Source organism: Cebus imitator, unplaced genomic scaffold (assembly GCF_001604975.1).
Source record: "Cebus imitator isolate Cc_AM_T3 unplaced genomic scaffold, Cebus_imitator-1.0 Scaffold264, whole genome shotgun sequence".
Taxonomy (NCBI): domain Eukaryota; kingdom Metazoa; phylum Chordata; class Mammalia; order Primates; family Cebidae; genus Cebus; species Cebus imitator.
In genome coordinates, this window is record NW_016107579.1 from 2,658,620 (window position 1) to 2,681,298 (window position 22,679).

At 40.5% G+C, this 22,679-nt stretch overlaps 1 protein-coding gene across 3 annotated transcripts in view; it reads left to right on the top strand.

Annotated features, from left to right (window-relative positions):
- PTPN4 (protein tyrosine phosphatase non-receptor type 4) overlaps positions 1-22,679 on the top strand; it is a 219,111-nt gene that overhangs the window by 76,801 nt on the left and 119,631 nt on the right. For all 3 annotated transcript variants that reach the window (XM_017500262.2, XM_017500263.2, XM_037728403.1), the window contains exon 3: positions 20,137-20,244. In XM_017500262.2, the coding sequence (XP_017355751.1) occupies positions 20,137-20,244 (108 nt within the window). The remainder of the gene's footprint in view (positions 1-20,136; positions 20,245-22,679) is intronic.

The following is a 22,679-nucleotide window of genomic DNA, read 5'->3' on the forward strand; positions in this document are numbered from 1 at the left end:
GTGTTTTTCATCAAATTTGGGGAGTTCACATCCATATTTCTTTAAATAATTTCTTCTGTTTCTCCCCTCCCCTTCTGGTACTATCATTGTACATACATTGGTGGGCTTTTAATCGTGCTTGCATTTCTCTGAGGATCTTAATTTTTCTTCATTCCTTTTTTTTTTTTTTTTTTTTTAGATGGAGTCTTGCTCTGTTTCCCAGGCTGGAGTGCAGTGGCATGATCTCGGCTCACCGCACCTCTGCCTCCCGGGTTCAAGCGATTCTCCTGCCTCAGCCTCCTGAGTAGCTGAGATTACAGGCACATGCCACCATGACTAGCTAATTTTTGTCTTTTTAGTAGAGACGGGGATTTCACCATTTTGGTCAGTCTGGTCTCGAACTCCTGACCTTGTGATCCACCCACCTCGGCCTCCTAAAATGCTGGGATTACAGGTGTGAGCCACCACACCCAGCCTCTTTATTCTTTTTTCTCTGTGTTATTTGCATTACGTAAGTTGTTGATCTGCTTTCAAGTTTGCTGATTATCTTTTTTCAGTTCAAATCTACTGGTGAGCTCCTTAAGTATATTTTTTATGACAGGTATTTTTATGAAAAGCCATTTGATTTTGTTTTATATCTCTTTATATTTTGTATCCGAGATATTGTCATCGTACCTTTCATTACTTCTTTAAGCAAGGTCTTCTTTAGTTCTGTGAATATATTTATAATGACTGCTCTGAAGTATTGTTCAATCTGACATGTAGGCCCTCTCACGGGCAGTTCCTATTGCTCGCTATTTTTCTCCTGTTTCTCTCATATGCTTCTGTTTCTTTACCTGTGTTATGTGTTTTTTTAAACTTGATATTTTACTTTATTTGTTTTTGAGACAGCGTGTTGTTTAGTCACCCAGGCTGAAGTGCAGTGGTGTGATCATGGTTCACTGCAGCCTCAACCATCCAGGCTCAATTGATCTTCCCACCTCAGCCTCCTGAGTAACTGAGACTACAGGCACACGGAAATACACCTGGCTAATTTTTGTATTATTGTTGCAGAGATAGGGCCTCGCCATGTTGCCCAGGCTGATCTCAAACTCCTGGGCTCAAGCAGTCTACCCACCTCAGCCTCCCAAAGTGTTGGGATTACAGGCATGAGCCACCACGTCCAGCCAAACTGGACATTCATGTATGAATGTGAAGTATAAAGTCTTATACTTTAAAGACTTTGAGTATAAGTAGATCAGCTACTATTTTAGCAGTACTGCTGCAAGTACTATTATCGGCTTTATTCTAGCAATGGCTTGGTTTCTTGGCTTATCTGGAATACCTTGACAATATATTGTAACTCTTGATAATATATTGACCCCTCCCTTCCAAGGCCTGTCATTGCTTGCTCATTTATTTTTTCAGTGATTTGACTGAACTATTTTAGCCTCTGATATCTTCTTAGAGTGTACAGGTTTGGGCATGCACATAGTCACCCTGGGACAGTGGTTTATCAGGGCTCTATTTAACTCTCTTCTCTCATTTCTGTTAGGTTAACTGCTTCTGTCAGGTTCGTATGCAATTGTTAAGCTTCAATAATTATTGTCTGATTTCTATATTTTTTTATCAATGTATAAATAGAGCCTAAATTTTTTTCATCAATGTATAAATAGAGCCTAAATTGTTCCACAGTCTTGATCCAGTTAAATCTAGGTTCCCTTTGCAGGGATAGTTTTTGAGTCCAATCTTTGATGTTTGTTCTGACTCCAGGAGGGCTCTTACCTTATTTGTCTTATTCTCTTATCATATTTCCCTGGTTATCTCTCTGATAAACTAGCTGACCTGTGTTTTCAAGGGCACTCTTAGGCTGTAACTTCTGTATACTCTGTACCAAATAAAGTCAGTTTCTTTGGGTAGAACTTTAAAGTGTTCTGTTCTTGTGGCTTCTCTCCCTTAAATACGACTTTTCCACTGTTCTGGAGCTGGGGAGGGGACAGTGGTCATTTTCTCTTGGAGTGAAACTCTTGCATTACAAGCAGGGATCTTGGTAAGGGCAGTGTCCTTTACTTGATTGGCCTCTCCCAACATGGAATTTCTGCCCTATGAGTGAGCTGAGGCAAGGGTGATTGGGGCTCAGTATTCTGGACTTTATGTGTCTGAGGTAGAATCTTGCTCTGTAAGCACTGGGTGGAGGAAGGTTGCTTTTGATGTCTTTGACAGACCACTCTAGAATTTAAATTGTGACATGTTGCTGGGAAGCATGGCAAATGCTGGTGGTCTGCCTCTCCTGTATCCCTTGACTAGGATCTGGCAGAAACAGGATTTGCATCTTCCTGGTTACATTTTCTCAGAGTGGAACAGTGGCTTGGGTGGAAGAAGAAAGGAGTGGGTTATGGCTCCAAGTGCCACAGGTTCTTGCCGATCTTACTTAAATTTAATAATAGACTTTGTGGAATAAATGCTGTTTTTTTATTGCTGCTTTTAGGAGAATTTTCCAAGACTAAATTCTCACTTTTTGTTTTTGTTTTATAGTTTTCCCTAGTAATAGTTATGCTCAGGATCAGATCTGTAGATTTCCTTTCTGTACAACATCACTTGATTGATTTTTAAGCACAGAACCAGCCTTGCATCTGTGGTAGAACCCCATTTAGTCGTGTGTGTATATCCTTTTGAGATATTGCTTAATTCCCTTGCCACTATTAATAAATTTTTTAGGATTTTTGCGCCTGTGTTCATGAGAAACATTAGTCTGTAGTGTTCTCTTTTATACTGTCGTTTTCTGTTTAAATATCAGGCTAATACTGGTTTCATAGAGTGAGTTGGAAAGTTTTCCATCCTCTACTATTTTCTGGAGGAAGATTGTGTAGAATTATTCTTAATTCTCACCTAAATGATTTGTATTTTGTAGACTTCTCCAGTGAAATCAGGCCCAGGAGATTTGATTTGAAACTGTTGTTACGGGTGGAAGGTGTCCGGTTACCCGTGGTGAATCCTTACAGGTCTGCAGCAACCTTAACCCTTGCCTTTTCATAAGAAAGAATTCCACTGAGGGACATAAGCCAGAAAAAGAGACTGAGGCAAGTTTCAGAGCATGAGTGGAAGTTTATTAAAAAGCTTCAGAGCAGGAAAGAAATAAAAGTGTGCTTGGAAGAGACTCAAGTGGGCACCAAGAAGGTCAAGTGCCACATTTAATTGTGATCCTAGTTATAGGCTGGTCCCCTTCTGGCATCTTGCAACTCTTTCCCATGATTCTTCCCTTAGAGTGGGCTGTCCACATGTGCAGTGCCCTTCATACCCTTGGGAAGTGAGCACAGGCAGTGTGTTTAGGAAGTTTTACATATGCCCATCGGAGGCTTTCTTCCCTTTTCCAGTGGTGTGCCCTCGGAAAGTCATGCTCTACCATTTTGTCTCTTAATGCACATGTGCAGACTCCCTCATCCAACAACGCAAGATTTTATTGGAAGCTCTTTTTGCTTCTCCCTGGTGCCTGCATTCAATTAACACTTTATAATATTAACAGCTGTAGATTATCAGGAAGTTGTCTCTCCCTGCCTTTGCCTGCCAAATTATGTTTAGAGAGGCAGTGTGGTAATTGTGGAACCATCCCCTGATCACCTGACATTTCTGGGGGGCCAGGGAGAGACCTCTTTTGCCCCGCTCATGTCTGTCTAACTACCTGTAACACTATGATTTCAATTTTTAAAATTATTGTGTGTCTTTTAAAATGATCTATTTCATATTAGGTGAATTTTAGTAGATTTTACTCTGTGAGGAATTTGTCTATTTTATCCAGGTTTTCAGATTTATGCTTATAAATTTATTTCTCCTATTTTGTTACCTTTAAAACGTTTTTGGAGTATGTAGTTACATCCTCAGCTTCAATTCTGTAATGGGTGATTTGTGTCTTTTTCTCCCCTTTTTATTTTAGTCTCGTTAGAGGTTTGTTAATTTTATTGATCTTTTCAAATGACCAGATTTTCGTTTTACTAATTTTGTCAATTTTTTTTTTAGATACTTAGATTTCTGCTATTTCCTATATCATTCCCTAACTTTGGTTTATTTTCTCTTTTTCTAATTTTCTTTAGGTAGGAGCTTAGACTTGGTTTTAGACCTTCCCTTTTTTTAATGTAAGCATTTAGGTTTATAAATTTTCCTCTCAGCTCTGCTTTGACTCTATTCCGCAAGTTTTGATATGTTGAGTTTTCTTTCAGTTCAGTGTATTTTTGTTTTATTTTTCTCTAGAGTCCTCTTTGTCCTATGGGTTATTTAGAAGTTGTTTAATTTTCAAATTTTTCCTATCTTTCTCTTACTGTGTTCTGTTTTGATTTCATTATAATCACAGAACACACTATATGATTTTAGTTATTCTTATTTTAGTAAGGTTTGTTTTATGACCCAGGATATAGACTGTCTTTTGAATATTGATAAATGCTTGAAAATAATATATATTGTTAAGTAGGGTATCCTAGAAATGCCAGTCAATCCTATTAGTTAGTATGTTGTTGGATTCTTTTATAGTCATGCTGATTTTCTTTTTTACACCTTTGCTGATTAATCTAGCAATTGTTGAGAGAGGGGTGTTGACATCCCTAGTTATATTTGTCCCTTTTCTATGGCTTAAGTTATTTTCTGCCATTTTATTACTAGTTTTATCACTTTATTACTTGTTTCCTTATTTTCTGTTTGTTCTGCTTTTCTTTTTTCTTTTTTTTTCCCTGCTTTTCTTAAATTTGTGAACATTTTCTTGAATTTCATTTTTGGTTTTCAGAGTGTCTTTGAGAGTCTGTCTTTGGATAGCTTTTTTTTAGGTGATTCTTGCTATTATAATTTACATTAAAAATATTTTGTGCTGGAGCCGGGCGCGGTGGCTCAAGCCTGTAATCCCAGCACTGTGGGAGGCGGAGGCGGGTGGATCACAAGGTCAAGAGATCGAGACCATCCTGGTCAACATGGTGAAACCCCGTCTCTACTAAAAATACAAAAAATTAGCTGGGCATGGTGGCGCGTGCCTGTAATCCCATCTACTCAGGAGGCTGAGGCAGGAGCATTGCCTGAACCCGGGAGGCAGAGGTTGTGGTGAGCCGAGATCGCGCCATTGCACTCCAGCCTGAGTAACAAGAGCGAAACTCCGTCTCCAAAAAAAAAAAAAAAATTTTGTGCTATATTATTAACAATATTTTACCACTTTGAGTAAATATAAAAACCTCACCTATTTTTAGAGACCTTTACCTTCCCCCTTTAGAATATAATTATAATAGTTTTGTGTTTTCCCCGATATAACTGTATTATTTTTATATACATTAGGAGTACATCAAATAGGTATAATTTTTGCTTTAGCCATTAAACATTTATTCTTAAAGAGAAGGATAGGCTTTTGTCTTTACTTCCGTTTCTCCCATTTCATTACTCTTTCTTCTTTTCTCTTGTTCCAAGTTTCTTGTTACTTACTTTCTGGTTGGAAGACTTCTGATACGGCTCTGATGACTGGAAGAACACCAGGGTCCTTTGTCTCTTAGCAATTAGATAAACAACATGGACACATGTGGAGTGGTTTCAAGGTTTCAAGGAGCAGAAAGTTTAATAAGCAAGAAAGAAGGAAAAGGCTCTCCCGTACAGAGACCAAAGGAGGGATGCTCCAAAGGGAGAGAAAAACCCTGAGTACGGCAGAAAACAGTCAGTTATATTGGGAGGCTGATTTGCATAGGGCTCAGGGGATTGGTTTGACCAGGCGTGTCATTCCCATAGTCTGTGAAAAACCTGGCTCTCCCACTCTAACCTTTTAATATGCAAATACAGGTCACCATGATATCCTGCACAGCTGGAATCATCTGGAGGCGGCCATGACACTTGGTAAACATGGCGACAAGTAGAAGACGGTGGGAATCACCATGTTGAATGGACCAAGTTTATAGTAGCCAGCATTTGCCTATCAAAGTTTGCCGGTCTGGCTTTTCAAGCTGCTTTTCTAAAAGCCACTTTTCTATTAGAAAAGAAATGTTTCAGGAGCTGCCTTTATTAAAAGAAAAAGAACCATACTGAGGACTGCTTACTCTCTGAATCTGCCTAAAATAATTTCTTAATAACTCCTGTAATATTCCCCCCCGAGGAGATGTCACCCTAACTGCTGTTAGGGGGTCTTGGACGATGACTCTTTTTGACTACTTCCTGCTGAAAATGGACGTCATGTGGGGAAGAGCAACTAGGGTTCTTCCTGGGGTCCATCTGAGGGTCCTTGGAAGAATGATGTGCCCATGCGTGGTTCCCTTTGCAACACCATTTGGAGTTTGATTGCTTCTAGGCAAGTGGAAACTGAGTTATAGTATTGAGTATACAAGGTACAAATATTAAGCCAAGACATATAAGCAAGAGGGGGCTTAATAAAGGACTTAACCAATTCCATAAAGACAACTAGAATTCATGAAAGAGGGTTTGTAGCCACCCGGGGCTGAAGCCTGCATTTTTTCTTAGCCTGTCAATTATTTTGATTTGATCTTTAAGTACCTGTAGGTTTTACTCTACTTTTTACTAGAGGTGTTAATCCAGAAGCAGCATGTTTCATTTAAAAGTGCACAGGTACCTCCTACTTCAGCTATAAGGACATCTAAGGTCCATCTATTTTGTGCTACTACTGAGGCTAAAGAGTCTGTAGATTGCTGTTGTGTCTCTGTGGCACCCACAGTTGCTTTCCATCCTTGTTGCATCATAATGGAAGTATTAAGTACTGATCTTTCAAGGAGAGGGGTGCCCATAAGCCAGAATTGACCTCTGGCTATAGAATTTCTCATCCATACTTTTTCTAAGATGACGTTGTCATGTGCACGCCCTCCCCAGTCTACCCTTTCAGTTGAATCTTCATACGATGGCATAGAAATGATAGATCTCTTTGTTCAGCATATTTGAGATAATGCAGATTCTAGAAAACAGCCTAATTTAGGGATGTCCCCAGATGGTGCTGCCATCTTGGTAGAATTTAAAAATAACAGGTCAGGAACTCCTGATACTATAGTACAAGTTCCTTTCCGGTGCCTTGGGTGGATTAAGTGTATCCAGGAGCCACAAAGAAAATATAGCCCTGTTCCTTAAAAAGGTGGTTCTAAGTTGTGGCTTGTGAGAGACACCAGCAGATTTTTCTCACATCAGATATTTCCCTTCTTTACATATAATATGGACAACTTTGGAATAAGGATATCCAAATTTAGGATAGTCATTTATGATGCATTTGGAATTTGACATGCCAAGTGAGAAGGATTCACCTTACAAATGGAGTTTCAAAAATTAGAGACATAATTTGCCCTGGCCAATATCTCAGATGATCCCTGTGTCAAGGGCTGTTAGTCCAGTTGTCTCCAGTTCACCCACAGGTTTGAAAGCCATATGCACGGGCTTACAGATTATAAGCAAGCACCATACAAGGGTCTGGAATTCCATGGCGCGGGGCTGGGGGGCATATTTGGAAAGGCCCATGTGTTATTTTTTATATTACAGTCAACGTGGTGACTTAGAGCATACCACTCCCATTGGGACTTCCAGCCAGAAGGAGAGGCTAGATTCTGAAATCCCCCCATTAGGGCTTCTGATCCGTTTAGATTGCTCTTGTTGTGTTTTCCTACCCAAATATTTGAACTATCAGCAATTACAAGTGTAATGTTAACAATATCTGAGATCACCCATGTATGGTCCTTCCCTGCTACTTTTAAAGCAGAGGGAGGTATTTCCTGTTACCCAGTCAGCTTTTCCCAGCCTGAGGGTGTGAAGTTTATCTTTGGGGGAGTGTGTTCTTTGGCATTAGGAGAAGAGCGTTGTATTTAAAGGAGTTAGTTATCCAGTTACCCAGTGCTCCCATACCATGTCCCATTATCGCCTGTTAAGTCTTTAAGGGTTAAAGGTAAAGCTAACAAAGGGAATCCTGGTGAGTTGTGGGTCATTGAAGGGTTCCTTAGTATAAATTAACTGAGCAAACCACTTAGGACAGACTCAACAATTAGTCTTGTTGTCCAAATGGTCCATGGCTGGTACTGCAGGAGCTAAAGGATGTGACGTGTCACTGAGTCCAATAAGAAGTCTAAACAGACTTATTGATAGTAAAACGCTCGTGTTTATTTGCTGTTAGTAACTGTTACTCCTACTAGGAGGATAGTAATTAAGCAAAATGCTACAATAATGGAGATTCTCTTTACAGTATTGCACTCTGAGGGTGCTACAGTATATAATCCTACTGCAAATAGTAGTTTAGCAATTCCTGCGGGAGTGGCATGGTAAATAATTTCCATCAAAAAGAAATTCTGGTATTTGGCAATGAATCTCAAAAAGAGAGGTAGAAATGACACAAAATATTTGGTGAGGTAGGGGTGAGACTAAGATGAGTAGTTCTCAGTTACTTATCTTTCGTGATTTTTAGCTTAAGATCTCCTATTTCTTCACATTGATATTCAGGACATTACTCTGGGCTGTTAGGGGTTGATCCCTCAGCTCTTCAGGGTTTGACTTGAGTGGCAACTTTTACTGCCTACGGGGTTGAAAGAACACTATAAGGCCCTTCCCAGCTTGGGTTTAGGGAGGGAGAGAGAGAAGGGAGAGCCTTTACCAGTACCAAATCTCCTGAGTTAAATGGCAGTGGTCCTTTTTCCTGGGGTTGGGCATTTGCTAATTGTGCTAATTCTTACTGGAAATGAGCCAGAGAGGTTACATGCTTAACTAGCTCAGAGGTTTCTTGATCTAACAGAAAATCATTAGTAAGGCAAGGCCATCTGTACAGCATCTCAAAAGGGCTAAGACCTAATTTTGAAGGGACATTTCTTATTTGTAGTAAGGCTATAGGAAGAAGAGTGACCCAAGGAAGGCGAGTTTCTTGGGATAATTTTCTGAGGTGTCTGTTGTTGATATAATTAGTTTTCTCTACCTTTCCTGAGGATTGGAGTCTTCAAGCACAATGGAGATGATATTCTATGCCTAGTGCTTTTGAGACCCCTATGTGACAGCTGCCTTAAATGAGGGCCCATTGTCACTTTGAAGGTACCTAGGTAGACCAAAACGAGGAGTTATTTCATTAACACTTTTATTACCTGAGAGGTTTTTTCTGTATGGCATGGAAATGATTCTACCCAGTTAGTGAAGGTATCTTCCCATACCAGCAGGTATGGAATGCCTTTTGTCTTTGGCATATGGTTGAAGTCTGTCTGCCAATCTTCCTCTGTAACTTCCTATTCTTTGGGTTTGAGAAGGAAGGAGTTACTTATTCAGAGGATTATTTTTAAGACAGACTTCACAAGCATTAACAACTTGCTTGATTGTTTTAGTAATGTTGGAAACAAATGCTTGGTGCCACAAAGAAGAATTAGCACTCAGGCAAAAAGTCTCCTCAGCAAGGCAATTTACTTTTGCAGAAGGGTGCTGCCTGCCTCAGTCATGATCACAAGAGTACACCAAACAAAGGAGAGAAGGGGTTTTTATCCCTAATGCAGTTCCTGTCCCTGTGCCCTTTTCCCCTTGGCTAGGGTTGGACTACACAATCTAAGCTGATCCAGTTGGCTAAGGCTTAAACTTTAAAAAATATGTTTAGCACACAATTTGTAAGAGAAGGAGGGGGTAGGGTCGGAGTGGTCTGTCCATTATAGTACAAGTCATATCTGGGCATGTCAGGGCATGACTAGAGTGGAAGGGTGGTTTGCAGGCTGGAAACGGGAGTACAGGGAGGTTGGGCTTTTGAGCAAAGGACAAGAACATTACACAGTTAAACCTTTTGAAGAGGAATTTATTATTCCTAACAGTAAGTTCTCTCATGAAAACATTCTCTGGGCACATTAAGTTTTATCCTTTCCCAAGTGAAAAGCTTGGTGAAAGATTTTAAGGACTTTCCATTGGCTGGAGGTTGGCAAGTAGACTTTTGCATTCTCTGACCATAGCCATCCTGAGGACTGAAAAGTGTACCCTGGAGAAGTGGCCCATTCTATTTTTGTAGGGGAGCACAGGTTTAATTTCTCTTATGGACCCTTCCCAGATTAGAGGGGTGTGAAGTGTGTTCATGTCTTGAGGCTTCCTTGACACTAATGTAGCTGCCTAGTCAGTGAATCTATTTCCTTGGCTACCTTCTCTTCTCTTTTGATTTCTCCCACAATGCCTCACTGCTATTTATTTTGGAAGGAAAACTGAGGATAATAGCCTGTTAATTTCCTGGTGATATTTTATAGGAGATTCATTCGTGGTAAGAAAATGCCTTTCCTTTCAAATGGCAGCATGAGCATGGAGAAACTGGAAAGCATACTTAAGAGTCAGTGTAAATGTTAACTGCCTTTCCTTTGTTTAATTCAGTTGCTCTTGTAAGAGCTATTAGCTCAGCTAATTGAGTGCTCGTGCCTGGAGGGAGAGATGCACTTTCAATGATGTCATTTAGATGACTATTGGTATCCGGCCTGAGGGATGCCTTTTTCTACAGAAGAGCTCCCATTTGTAAAGAGCGTCCAGACCTGGTTCTCTAGGGGAGTTTCCCTGAGATCTTCCCTGACTGCATAGGTCTGTACTCTATGACTTGTTCATAGTCATGCTCAGGTTCCTCTGTTTCTTGGGGAAGAAGGCAGCTGTATTAAGGCAAGAACAGGTCTTTAACTGGATGTTGGAACCCTCTAACAGCAGGGCATGATATTTAAGGAGCTGGTTATCTGTTAGCCAAAGGCTCCCCCAGAGTATTGTAGTCCTGCCATGTTATGTGGGATGTAAACAGTTAAATCATTTCCTAGGGTTAATTTGGAGGCTTCTGAGACCGGCCAAGCCACTGGGACAATGGCTCGGAGACATGGCTGGCCATCCAGAGACGTGCTGGCCATCTGTTAACCACCAAATCAGGTTTACTTAGCTGTTGAGCTGGTCCGCAGGCCTGTGTTAAAACTCCCACAGCCATTCTCTTCCTTTCTGATACATACAGATTGAAGCCCTTCCCTACAGGAAGGCTGAGAGCTGGTGCCTTAAGCAAGGCTTGTTTTAGCTGGTCAAAGGCCATTCGAGCTTCAGATTCCCAGGTTAAAAGGTGAGTTTTAGCTCCCTGAGTTTTTCTTTTATTTATTTATTTATTTATTTAGAGACAGAGTCTCACTCTGTCGCCCAGGCTAGAGTGCAGTGGCATGATCTCGGCTCACTACAACCTCTGCCTCCCAGGTTCAAGCAGTTCACCTGTCTCAGCCTCCCAAGTAGCTGAGACTATAGGCGCAGGCCACCACTCTGAGCTAATTTTTGTATTTTTAGTAGAGACAGGATTTCACCGTATTGGTCAAGCTAGTCTCAAACTCCTGACCTCAGGTGATCCACCCACCATGGCCTCCCAAAGTGCTGGAATTACAGGCATCAGCCACCGTGCCCAGCCTGCGTTACTTTTTTGAGGTTATATAATGGGCAGGCTATTTCACCATACCCCGATATCCGTAGTCTACAAAATCCTGTAATACCCAAAAATTCTTTTTGTTGCCTGAGGGTTTTGGGGAGGGGGAAGGAGGAAATAGGCTTAATCCTTTCTTCCCCTAATGTTCTGGTTTCCTCAGACAGCACTAAACTTAGGTACTGCCTGAGGTTTTGCAAAGCTGGGCTTTGGGTTTTGAAATCTTATATCCCCTTTTAGCTAAGAAGTTGAGAAGAGCTTCAGTGCCTTCCGGAGAAGTTTCTTCAGTTAGGGCACTGAGCAGAGTATTACCAACGTACTGCAGGATGCTAACTTGAGGATGAGAAAACTCAGGTCTTTTGACTCTGCCTATCCAAACAGATGAGGACTATCTTGAAACCTCTAGGCAGTACTATCCATGTTAGGGTGGTCTGGCGGGAGGGATCTTTGAAGGCAAACAGGTATTGAGAGGACGTAATGTTATGGAGAACAAGGCATCCTTTAAATCTAGGACTGTAAATCAATTAGTTTCATCAGGTATTTGAGTTAACAGTGTATAAGGATTAGGTACCACTAGATGGATTGGAACTGCAGCTTCATTAATGAGGTGAGGGTCCTGTACTAGTCTCCATTTCCCATTGGGTTTTTGTACTCCTAATATTGGGGTGTTGCAGGGGCTATTACAGTGTTTGAGGAGGCCTGGCATCTTTAGGTTATTAATAATGGCTTTTAGCCCTTTCCTAGCCTGTGGCCTTTGGGGGATACTGTCTCTGGTTAGGAAGAGAAGTGGGATCCTTAAGCTAGATCTGAACTGGCCTAGCAGTTATAGCTTGACCTGTTCTTCCTTGAGTTGCCCACACTTCTGGATTAATTTTAGCTTCCTTGGGGGAGATGGAGGGTTTTTCCTGGTGCTATAAGGATGCTGGCCACCATGCTAGCTAAATATGTCTACCTAATAAAGGAATGGGACTTTCAGGCATGGATTAAAAAGGCATGTGTAGATAGTAGGTCCCCCTATCTGCAGCTTAAGGGGTTAAGAAAAACATCGAGTTAGAGTTTTTCCTGAGATGTCTCTTACCATCATGCTCTAGGGGAAGATGGGAGGCCTGAATTAGAGAGAAGAGAGAGACTGGCTCCAATATCCAGAAGGAGAGCTACCTTCCTCCTTTGAATTTCCAGACTCACCCAGGGCTCCTGTGCTGTAATGACAGCCGGAGTCTCTGGAACCAGAGGTTTGAGCCCCGGGACACATCAGTCCTGCTGGACCATCTGTGAGACTGGTTCTGAACCCAGTCTCTTTATCTCTTGGGGCAAATCCATCTGAAGTGGTCTCTGCCACAGGATAGACAAGGTAGAGGTGGCTTCATCTTGCTTCCTGGGCCTTCCTTCTTTAAATGCCCTGAATTGCCAGTCAATAACAGATAAGAGATTTGGCCCTGGTTTTTCATAGGCCCTCTAATTTGCACCTTAAAAAGTGCTGGCCAGGTGCAGTGGCTCATGCCTATAATCCCAGCACTTTGGGAGGCCAAGGTGGGCAGATCACCTGAGGCCACAAGTTCAAGAGCAGCCTGACCAACATGAAGAAAACCCGACTCTACTAAAAATACAAAAATTAGCTGGGTATGGTAGCATTTGCCTATAATCCCAGCTACTCAGGAGGCTGAGGCAGGAGAACTGCTTGAACCTGAGAGGCAGAGGTTGCAGTCAGCCGAGATCGTGCCATTGTACTCCAGTCTGGGCAACAAGAGCAAAACTCTGTCTCAAAAAAAAAAAAAAAAAAAAAGTTTTTTTTTGCCCATTTTTCTCCTGAGTTATTGGGGTTCCAGTTGTCTACCGGAACTGCTTCCCTTCCTATTGGGAATAGAGCTTCCACCTCTTCCTCACCTTCCCTATCTTCTCTTTTTCTCTTTGGTCTGCTGTAGGAGGCATGTTGCTCATCTCCGTAATTTTCTGCCTTTGCAGAAATGCCTGCTTTTCGGCTGCAGTGAGGGTCCGACTTAGGAGCAACATAATACTTCTGTATGTGACGTTAAACACCTGAGTTAAATCTTGGAAAATTTCTATATACCTATTGGGATCATCAGAAAATTAGCCTGTCTCCCTTTATTTGCTTAACTGGAACCCTCATGGCACCATTCCCGTCAGGCATTTCTTGCAGAGGTAAGAGGAAAGTGCGGAGAGTAGGTAATACTGAGGATGGTGGAGCTGGGGGAGCTGATGGTATGATTGGAGGGGGACTGGAAGGGTTAGGACATTCAGTAGCTGTCTTAGGTTGCTCCTCTGGAATCTGCTTTAGCTCTGTGGGCCTGCCTGCCATGGCTGCTAAAAGAACTTGGTTGATTATAGAGACCTTGTAAAGGTCTGGGTTGTCTTGCAGGGCAAAGAAAGTCTGCACATAGGGGACCTCAGTCCATTTGCCCTTCTGTCTGCAGAAAAGATCTAACTGTTGGATAATGTTAAAATCAAGGTTCCCTTCAGTAGGCCAGGTTTGTCTGTGTCCAAGCTGGTAAGAAGGCCATGCCCATGTGCAACAGAATGAGTGGCTTTTTCTTTAAAGTCTCACGGTCAGATGAGTCCCAGTGCTTTAAAATACACTCCAGGGGAGTGCATGTTGAAGCTGATCTGTTTCCTATCTAGAAGAAGTGAGAGAAGGTATCTCTTTAGTCTCTTTCCCTTCCGTATGTGACCCAGGGTGGAGGAAAAAAACAGGATCATCCTTCCCAACCATTTTTCTCCCTACTTCCTGGGTCCTGGCACACTGTTAAATGTGCTGCCGATGGCTGTAGGCATTACCCTTCAAGCCATGGCACCGGAGGAACTAGACTTTTGAGGCCTAGTCACACTTGCGCAAGTAGCCCGAGTCCTCTGCCTATTATTTCCCTTTGACCTTCTAGACTTGTGTGACCTGTGTGTCTTCCCCTCAAAAAAATGGATCTTAGGAAATATATAAAAAACAAGGCTCCTTTAATGGAGGGAATGTGTTAGATTGCCTGTTATGGCCCGTGCTAAAGCATTTACCCTTAAAAATGGTTCCATTTGACATCCAGATTTAAAGCCCCCTTATTAATTAAGTACCGTCTTAATTAGAGACAATGTGCCTCGAAAGAATGTGGGAACCAAATGGCTGTTTTCTTGCTAATGGGACAATATCGAGACTAAAATTTGGCTGTGGAAGACATTTAACTCCTAACTGTTGAAAGCAGAATTTTCTTGTTCGCCAAAGGGACTTAGAGCCTGATTTCTAGTGGTTCAAAAGGAAGCTGCAGTAAAAAATGTGCCTCATGAAGAGGATTTCCATTTCCACTAGGTGACACTGTTGGCTTAGAAACACTATGTGCTCTCCAGAGAAGTGGTAAGAGAGACTTGGAAATGCCCTGTGCTCTCCAGACTAGGTGCTGAGACAGAGAAATAGATGCTCACTGTGGGGGTGGGGGAAACCTCCTCTGTTCCTAAAAGATTGCAACCGCATTCCTGAGCTTTACTTCCGGTTAGAGAGAGTAAGAGACTGTGGATGGTAAAAGAAGGAAAGTTTTGCAACAGGATACAGTAGCTGGGGAATCTCTGCCAGGACCCAAAGCAGGCTATTGGAGGCTGGGTCCAGTCCAGAGACGTTTGAATAATGCCAGGGTGTGCCCTGACCAGAAATCGTCAGTACTTTTCACAGCCTCGCATGATGGCGGGGTTTTCCTTTAAAAGGAGACTAGTTTGGACAGAGCCAACATTCCTGGCACACTGAGGGCTCTAGGGAATTGACTAGGTCCTCCTTAGCAGGCCTCCCGTCTGAGTCTTTAAGTCTTGTGGCCCATACTCAGCTGCCAAATGCCCGATTTTTGAGAGTTCTTTGAGAGAATAAAAAACTGAGGATGAGAAGCCTCAGAAATAAAATTGAGAGAGTCTGTTCCCATACTCACCACTCCAATGAATGTTGTACCTCGATTCCCTGCCACTGCACCAAAATGATACAGCTCTGATGACTGGAGGAACACCAGGGTACTTTGTCTCACACCGATTATATACACAACACAGACACGTGAAATGGTTTCAAAGAGCGGAAAGTTTAATAGGCAAGAAAGAAGGAAAAAGCTCCCTCGTACAGAGACAGAGAGGGGGCTCCAAATGGTGAGAAAAGTCTCAAGTGTGGCAGAACACAGTCGGTTATATTAGGATGCTAGAGGAGGCATTGTCTGGTTTGCATAGGACTCAGGGGATTGGTTTGATCAGGTGTGTTATTCAGATAGCCTGTGAAAATACTGGCCCTTCTACTCTAGCCTTTTAATAGGCAAATGCAGGTTGCCATGATGTCGTACACATCAGAATCATCTGGAGGTAGCCATGATACTTGGCATATGTGGTGACAAGGAGAAGAGGGTGGGAGTCACCACACTGGATGGACCCAGTTTCTAATCTCACTGACATTTGCATATCAAAGCTTGCCAGCCTGGCTTTTCAAGCCACTTTTCTATTAGAAATGTTTCAGGAGCTGCCTTTACTAAAAAAAAAATCCTTACCGAGGACTCCTTGCCATAACTGTCTAAAATAATTTATGAATAACCCCTGTAATATTTCCTAGAGCATTATTTCAGGGATGATCTGTCAGTGATAATTTTCTTAAATTTTTCTGAGAATATCATTATTTACTCTTCATTCCTCCTATAAAGTGTTTTCTCTTGACATAGAATTCTGGACTGACAGGCTGGGGTTTGTTTAGCATTTGAAATGTTTTTGTACACTTCCTGAGATGGTTTGGATGTTTTTCCCCTCCAAATCTCATGTTAAAATGTGATTCCCAGTGTTGGAGGTAAAGCCCAGTGGGAGGCAATTAGATCATAGGAGGAGATCTCTCTTAAATGGCTTATTACCATGCCCTTGGTGATAAGTGAGTTCCTGCTCAGTTAGTTAATCTGAGATCTGGTTGGTTCTGGGACCTGCCACCGTAGCTCTTTTGCTTCTGCTCTTGACATGTGGTGTGTCTGCTCTCACTTTGCCTTCTGCCAGGATTGTAAGCTTCCTGAGGCCCTCACCAGAAGCTGAGCAGATGTTTGTGCTGTGCTTATACAGCCTTCAGAATCATGAGCCAATTAAACCCCTCTTCTTTATAAATAACTCGGTCTCAGATATTTATTTATAGTGGTGCAAGAACAGCCTAACTCATTTTGTTTTGGCCTTCCTGGTTGTAGATGAGAAATTCATTCCAATTTGAATTGTCATTGCCTATTGGTAATTTCTCTCTTTTTTTAAAGTTGCTTTCAAGATTTTTATTTTGTGTTTAGTTTTTAGTATTTTGATTATGATGTGTTATAAGGTAGTTTTATTTGGATTCATTTTGTTTTGGGTTCACTTGGATTCTTGAATCTGCATTTTGTTTTTACCAAATTTGTAAAAATTTTACAAACGAAATGCTCAAATATTTTATTATTTTATTGTCCTAAAAACCGTTTCTCATCTCTTAAATACTCTAGTAAAATGAATGTTATCTCATTTTTTTCTTCTCCCACAGGTTGCTGACAGTCTGGTTGTTGTCATCTTTTTATTTTTTTGATCGGTTTTTTCTGTGCTGTTCTTTCTAATGTCTATTGCTTTTTCTTTAGATGCATTGATTATTTTTTCTTTCTTACCTTGATACTGTTGAGCCCATCTAATCGGTTTTTATTTGTTACTGTATTTTTCAGTTATATAATTTGCATTTGGTTCTTTTATATCTTCTGTTTCTTTGCTGAAATAATCTTTTTTCTAATTTTCTTTTCAACGGCGTTCATAATGGCTGCTTCCATTAAAACATTTTTCTGATGACTGCTTCCAAATCTTTGTCAGGTAATTCTAACATCTGAGTCATTTCGGTGTTGACACCTGCTGATTGTATTTTCTTACTCTAGTCAAGATTTTCCTAGCTCAGTGATTTTAGATAGTATCTCAGACATTTGAGGCATTTTGTTAATGAGACTTTGGATTGTATTTAATTGTCTGTAGTAGGGAGTCACCTTGGTAGCATACTGGTCTTGGCCTACTTTTTAAATTTTGGTCAGTTTCACATGTAGTGAGTTCATTGTTAACTGTCCTGTTCAGGATTACATTTCAAGATTTAAGTATCCCTTTTTCCATCTACCTTTTCTCCCAAGTCTCCCCCCTCCCTTTCTGTTTGGGAGACACCACTTGCTATGGCTGTGCAATGGTTGCAGTGGAAGTCCAGGCTTCCCCCTCAGCTTCTGCTAGCACCAGCTCAACAGGGGAAGCTGAACACCTCCTGCTACCAATAAGTGGATATGTTTTCTGCTTCTGTTTACCACCACCCTAGAGAAGATACTGTGAAGTATTGCTCAGTACTGTTTGGAAGTAGATAGAAGTTCAGACTTCTTTTTTACTCGCTGCCTGGTCAAACCAGGTGGCACATGAAAGTAGGCTTCTCATTTGGTTTCCATGGACACTAGCAGAGAAGGGCTCAGTTTTATTCCCATTGGATTTGGCATTGTCAGGTTTCTGTCCTACCACATACCCTTTTCTGGTCCTTTTCCTAGAGAAGGCAGCCTTTTCTTGGGCTCTTTCATCAGCACCTATTGGCATTTCTGGATTACAGAATTCTACAGTACCCAGTCTGTGATATATAGGAAATGAAAAGAAAACCCAAGGTATACAGTCCAGAAATAAACCCATATATTCAGTGGAGGAAATGATCGTTTCTTCAACCAAAGGTACATTGGACTAACCTTAGTAACTTTTAGAAAAAGATTAATGCTTGGTCTCTTCCCCGGACAAATACAATCAGATTGAGAGATAGGTCAGGGAGGTAGGCTGCATAAGTATATAAAATATTTGCAGGTGCTTTGAATGGGGGCCAACACTGAGAAGCACTGTTTGAAGCACACTGATGAGTTTTTTCAGATAACCATTTGACCTGATTCTGACCAATAAGAGTCTTCGTAAGGTAACTTTTATAAGGAAACTTGTTCTTTTGAACATTGTCACATGTGGATATGAATCTTGGAATTGCTGTGACCATCTTGCTAAAGGCTTATGAATACAGCCAACACTTGGAATGCAGATGAGAAAGATGGAAAGAAACCTAGTCTTTGTGTCCCTCATCTGCAGATTAGCTTGCTCTGGAGTCTTTTGTGCCACTATACTTTCCGTTATATGAAAAAAGTATGTTCTTACTGTTTCAGCTGTATGTTTGAATTCTAACTGGTATCTGGAAGTTTCTAAACTGCTATAGCTAGTGAGAAGAAAAATTAGTGGTAAAATATATCACTGTTCTCTACTATGTTATCTTAGTCCATTTTCTCTATAACAGAATACCTGAGACTGGGTAATTTATTTTAAAAAGAGGTTTATTTTGGCTGGGAAGTCCAAGATCAGATGGCCACATCTGGTCAGTTTCTGAGGGTTTCATGCTGTGTCATAACATGGCAGAGAAGCAGAAGGAGAAGTGAGTACATGTGAAAGGTACAGGATACCAGGGGCGGCCTCACTTATGCCAACCCACTTGTGGTAATTAATCTAGTCCTGTGATAGTGAGAACTCACTTGCTCCCTTGAGAATTAACCTTGTCCCTGGAAAGCAACATTAATCCCTCTAAATGACCTAGTCACCTCTTAAAGGCCCCCATCTCTCAGAACCACCATACCAGGGACCAGATGTTCAACACACGAATTCTAGGGGACAAACTCAAACCATGGCACGTGTTTTCTAATATATGTCATATATAAATGTAGTGAAAATAAACCTCTCTAGTGAATATATTGATAGGTATAGCAGTTTCCTCCAGTATTAGATTTTGTTTGCTACTTATGTTAAGATGCCAGAGTAGTTAATATTGTTATTGCTTGTTTTGTCAAATTGCTTTTCTGATAGATATCTGTCTTCAGTGTTAGCAGCAATAAGTATTTCTTGTCTTTATTTTTTATCACTGGATTTTATTTTGGGGGTTGTTGTTTGCCTTTGGCATGTCATTAAAATTTTCCATTTTCTTTTTTTATTTTAACTGAACATGTTGATCATTTGTCTGTGTTTTTACTCATTAGTTGTATTTTTCGGTGGGATGGGAATATCTAATTGTGCCTTTTGTACCACAGTTTAACAGCTTTGGAACTTGGGGAAGCTGTAGTTACTCTTTAATGCCTACATGATAGAATCAGTGTGAGGTTAAAATGAGATAGTTTTCTAAAGTTCTCTGAGTACTTCTGCAATGAAAATACTAGTAATCCTTTATCAATTTGCTATAAATAATCATTACCATCTTTGTTTCCCCTTTTATGGCATTATTTATGCAATACAAAATTACATTTTAAGTAATATGTAGCCAAATATGTCACTTCCTAGTAATAATTTAAATATAAGAATAAAAGGCATAACAAAATGATATAGATATATACATGAGTTAATGTGGCAATAATATGAACTAACAAAAATACCATGGTAGCCTGAAAGTGGAAGTATTTTCAATTAAATGCTTCTTTATATTTTCACATTTATTATATACTCTTTAAACCAGTTTGCCTAAGGTCAGGATGTTTTTTAAAAGTACCGTGTCACATGTGAAGTCTTTATTCTCAACCAAGTCATTGGTATGGAAACAGCTACCAAGTTAACCCATTTATGCCTAACCCATTTATTCTATTATTGGCACACCAAGCTTTTGGGAGTTGTTTATATTCTACTGCTCAAGGTCATCGCCAAGGTCTGATTTTTCACATGCAAAAATTTGCTACCACTAGCATAAATGGGTTAATAGATGAGGACAAGAGTCAACCAGGTTTAAAAAAATGTAAAATATGTAACCTATCAAAGTTGATTTCATTCAATTTTTTTTTTTCCAGAAACATGATCAGGGGCAAGTCCTGTTGGATATAGTCTTCAAGCATCTTGACTTGACTGAGCAAGACTATTTTGGTTTACAGTTGGCTGATGATTCCACAGATAACCCAGTAAGCTTAAGATTTTGTCTTTCATTTTTATTTAGTTTTTCCTCTGTTTAGTATGGGAAGTCCTTTCTGATTTACAATGTTCACTGATTTAATGAGTCTTCTTTTTCTTAAATAGAAGTAATTCTTTTGCTTTGGTTCCTCTTGACGTTTTACTGTTTCAGAAATTATTGGCTTTAAGGTTTTTGTAATTATGTCAGATAGTGTCCGTTTCATTAATTATGTGTCTCAGACAATTAAAAAGTAAATCCAATTTATGCCTGTTGACTGAAAGAGAGGAAATTGGGCATAAAGGTTAAAATGTCTTCAGATGTATATAAATTAGTCTGCACTAAAGTAAAATTAGTTTTTTATTGTATTTATAGAGAGCTATTTCTAATAAAAATTCTTAATTTAGTCAATGTAAAATTTCCAAATTTCATCAGAGACCCTCATAAATGAGATAGAGATTAAATTTCAGAGCTGAACAATTTGCCATTAAGTTCCTTGGATTTTTACTTATTCTTCAGTAATTGCAATTGTGGTTCTTTTAATTAGAAAGATCACATCATAGAAATAGAAGATAGTATGTGATGAATAATAGAAATATTTACTTTGACAATTAAGCATTATAAAATGCATTAAAGGATATAACTTACTCTGAACCTAGATAAGAGTATACAAGCAAATTCCAAGTGAATTCTTTGTAAATTTATATTCTTATACAGTGAGGGACTTCTACAATAAAGTATAACCTTTTGATTAGTGTAAGAGGATGTCGAATTTGAAGGGAATGTTTTGTATACTTTTAGAAAAAGTAGGCTGAAGAAATAGTTCTGGATTAGTGTTCTAGAAATCTGTTTATAAGGCTATATTAATAGAAGGGCTATAGAAAATACAAATAATGTTTATGAGACATGTTGGTTCACCCCTCGGACCCCCATGGTTGTGGTCTTCGTTCTCTGAGTGAATAGGTAGTGGGAATTATATATGAAACGTTAAATACTACCACTTATTTTCTTTTTCCTTTTTTTTTTTTAAGATGGGGTTTCACCATGTTGGTCAGGCTTGTCTCGAACTCCCGACCTCACGTGACCCACCCGCCTTAGCCTCCAAAGTGCTTGGATTACAGGTGTGAGCCACCACACCTGGCCTTCTTCTTCTTATTATTATTTTTAACTATTATTATTATTTTTGAGATGGAGTCTCACTTTGTTGCCCAGGCTGCAGTGCAGTCTCAGCTCACTGCAACCTCACCCTCCTGGGTTCAAGTGATTCTCCTGTCTCAGTCTCCTGAGTAGCTGGGATTATAGGAGTGCACCACCAGCCCAGCTAGTTTTTGTATTTTTAGTGGGGATGGGGTTTCACCATGTTGGTCAGGCTGGTCTCGAACTCCTGACCTTGTGATCTGTCCACCTCAGCCTCCCAAAGTGCTGGGATTAAAGGCATGAGCCACCGTGCCTGGCGCCACTTATTTTCTTGACATCATTTACTGATTTTGTATTACGAACTAGCCATGGAAAAATATAAGGGTGACGCAAAGAAAAGCAAACCAAGGGCCAGCTAGTGTCAGTGAAAATGCTTTTATATCGAACTAAAAATAAACTTTCCTCATATTTTGATGCCTTCACTAGATGACTTGAGCTTCTTCAGAGGCCTACTATTATCAATCAATAGTTATACTATTGATTCCTGATAAATAAACCCATGTGAAAATGGAAGTGAATAGAAATGTCAATAATGAAACCTTTCCCAGAGTGAACCTAAAATAACCAAAGTAGTCAGAATGTAGCTTAAAGGAAGTTTATTCAAGTGCAAAGATTGAGGACTTCAGCCCAAGATACACTTCCAAGCTGCCTTGGGGAGTGCTCTGGAGAACGTAAGAAAGGTTCAAGTTTTTTTTTTTTTTTTTTTTTCCCCTGAGATGGAGTCTTGCTCTGTCCCGAAGACTGGAATACAGTGATGCCATTTGGCTCACTGCAACCTCTGCCTCCCGGGTTCAAGTGATTCTCCTGCCTCAACCTACCAGTAGCTGGGACTACAGGTGCATGCCACCAAGCCCAGCTAATTTTTTTTTATTTTTAGTAGAGACAGGGTTTCACTGTTTTAGCCAGGATGGTTTCAATCTCCTGACCTCGTGGTCTGCCTGCCTCGGCCTCCCAAAGTGCTGGGATTACAGGCGTGAGCCACCGTATCCGGCTGAAAAGTTCAAGGTTTTAAAGAATAAAGAGGATCAATCAGGAGAGTGAGTAAGTGCAAAAGCTGTTCTTCAGGAATTCTCATTGATTTACAGAAATGACATTGGGGCCGGGCGCGGTGGCTCACGCCTATAATCCCAGCACTTTGGGAGGCCGAGGCGGATGGATCACGAGGTCAAGAGATCGAGACCATCCTGGTCAACATGGTGAAACCCCGTCTCTACTAAAACTACAAAAAATTAGCTGGGCATGGTGGTGCGT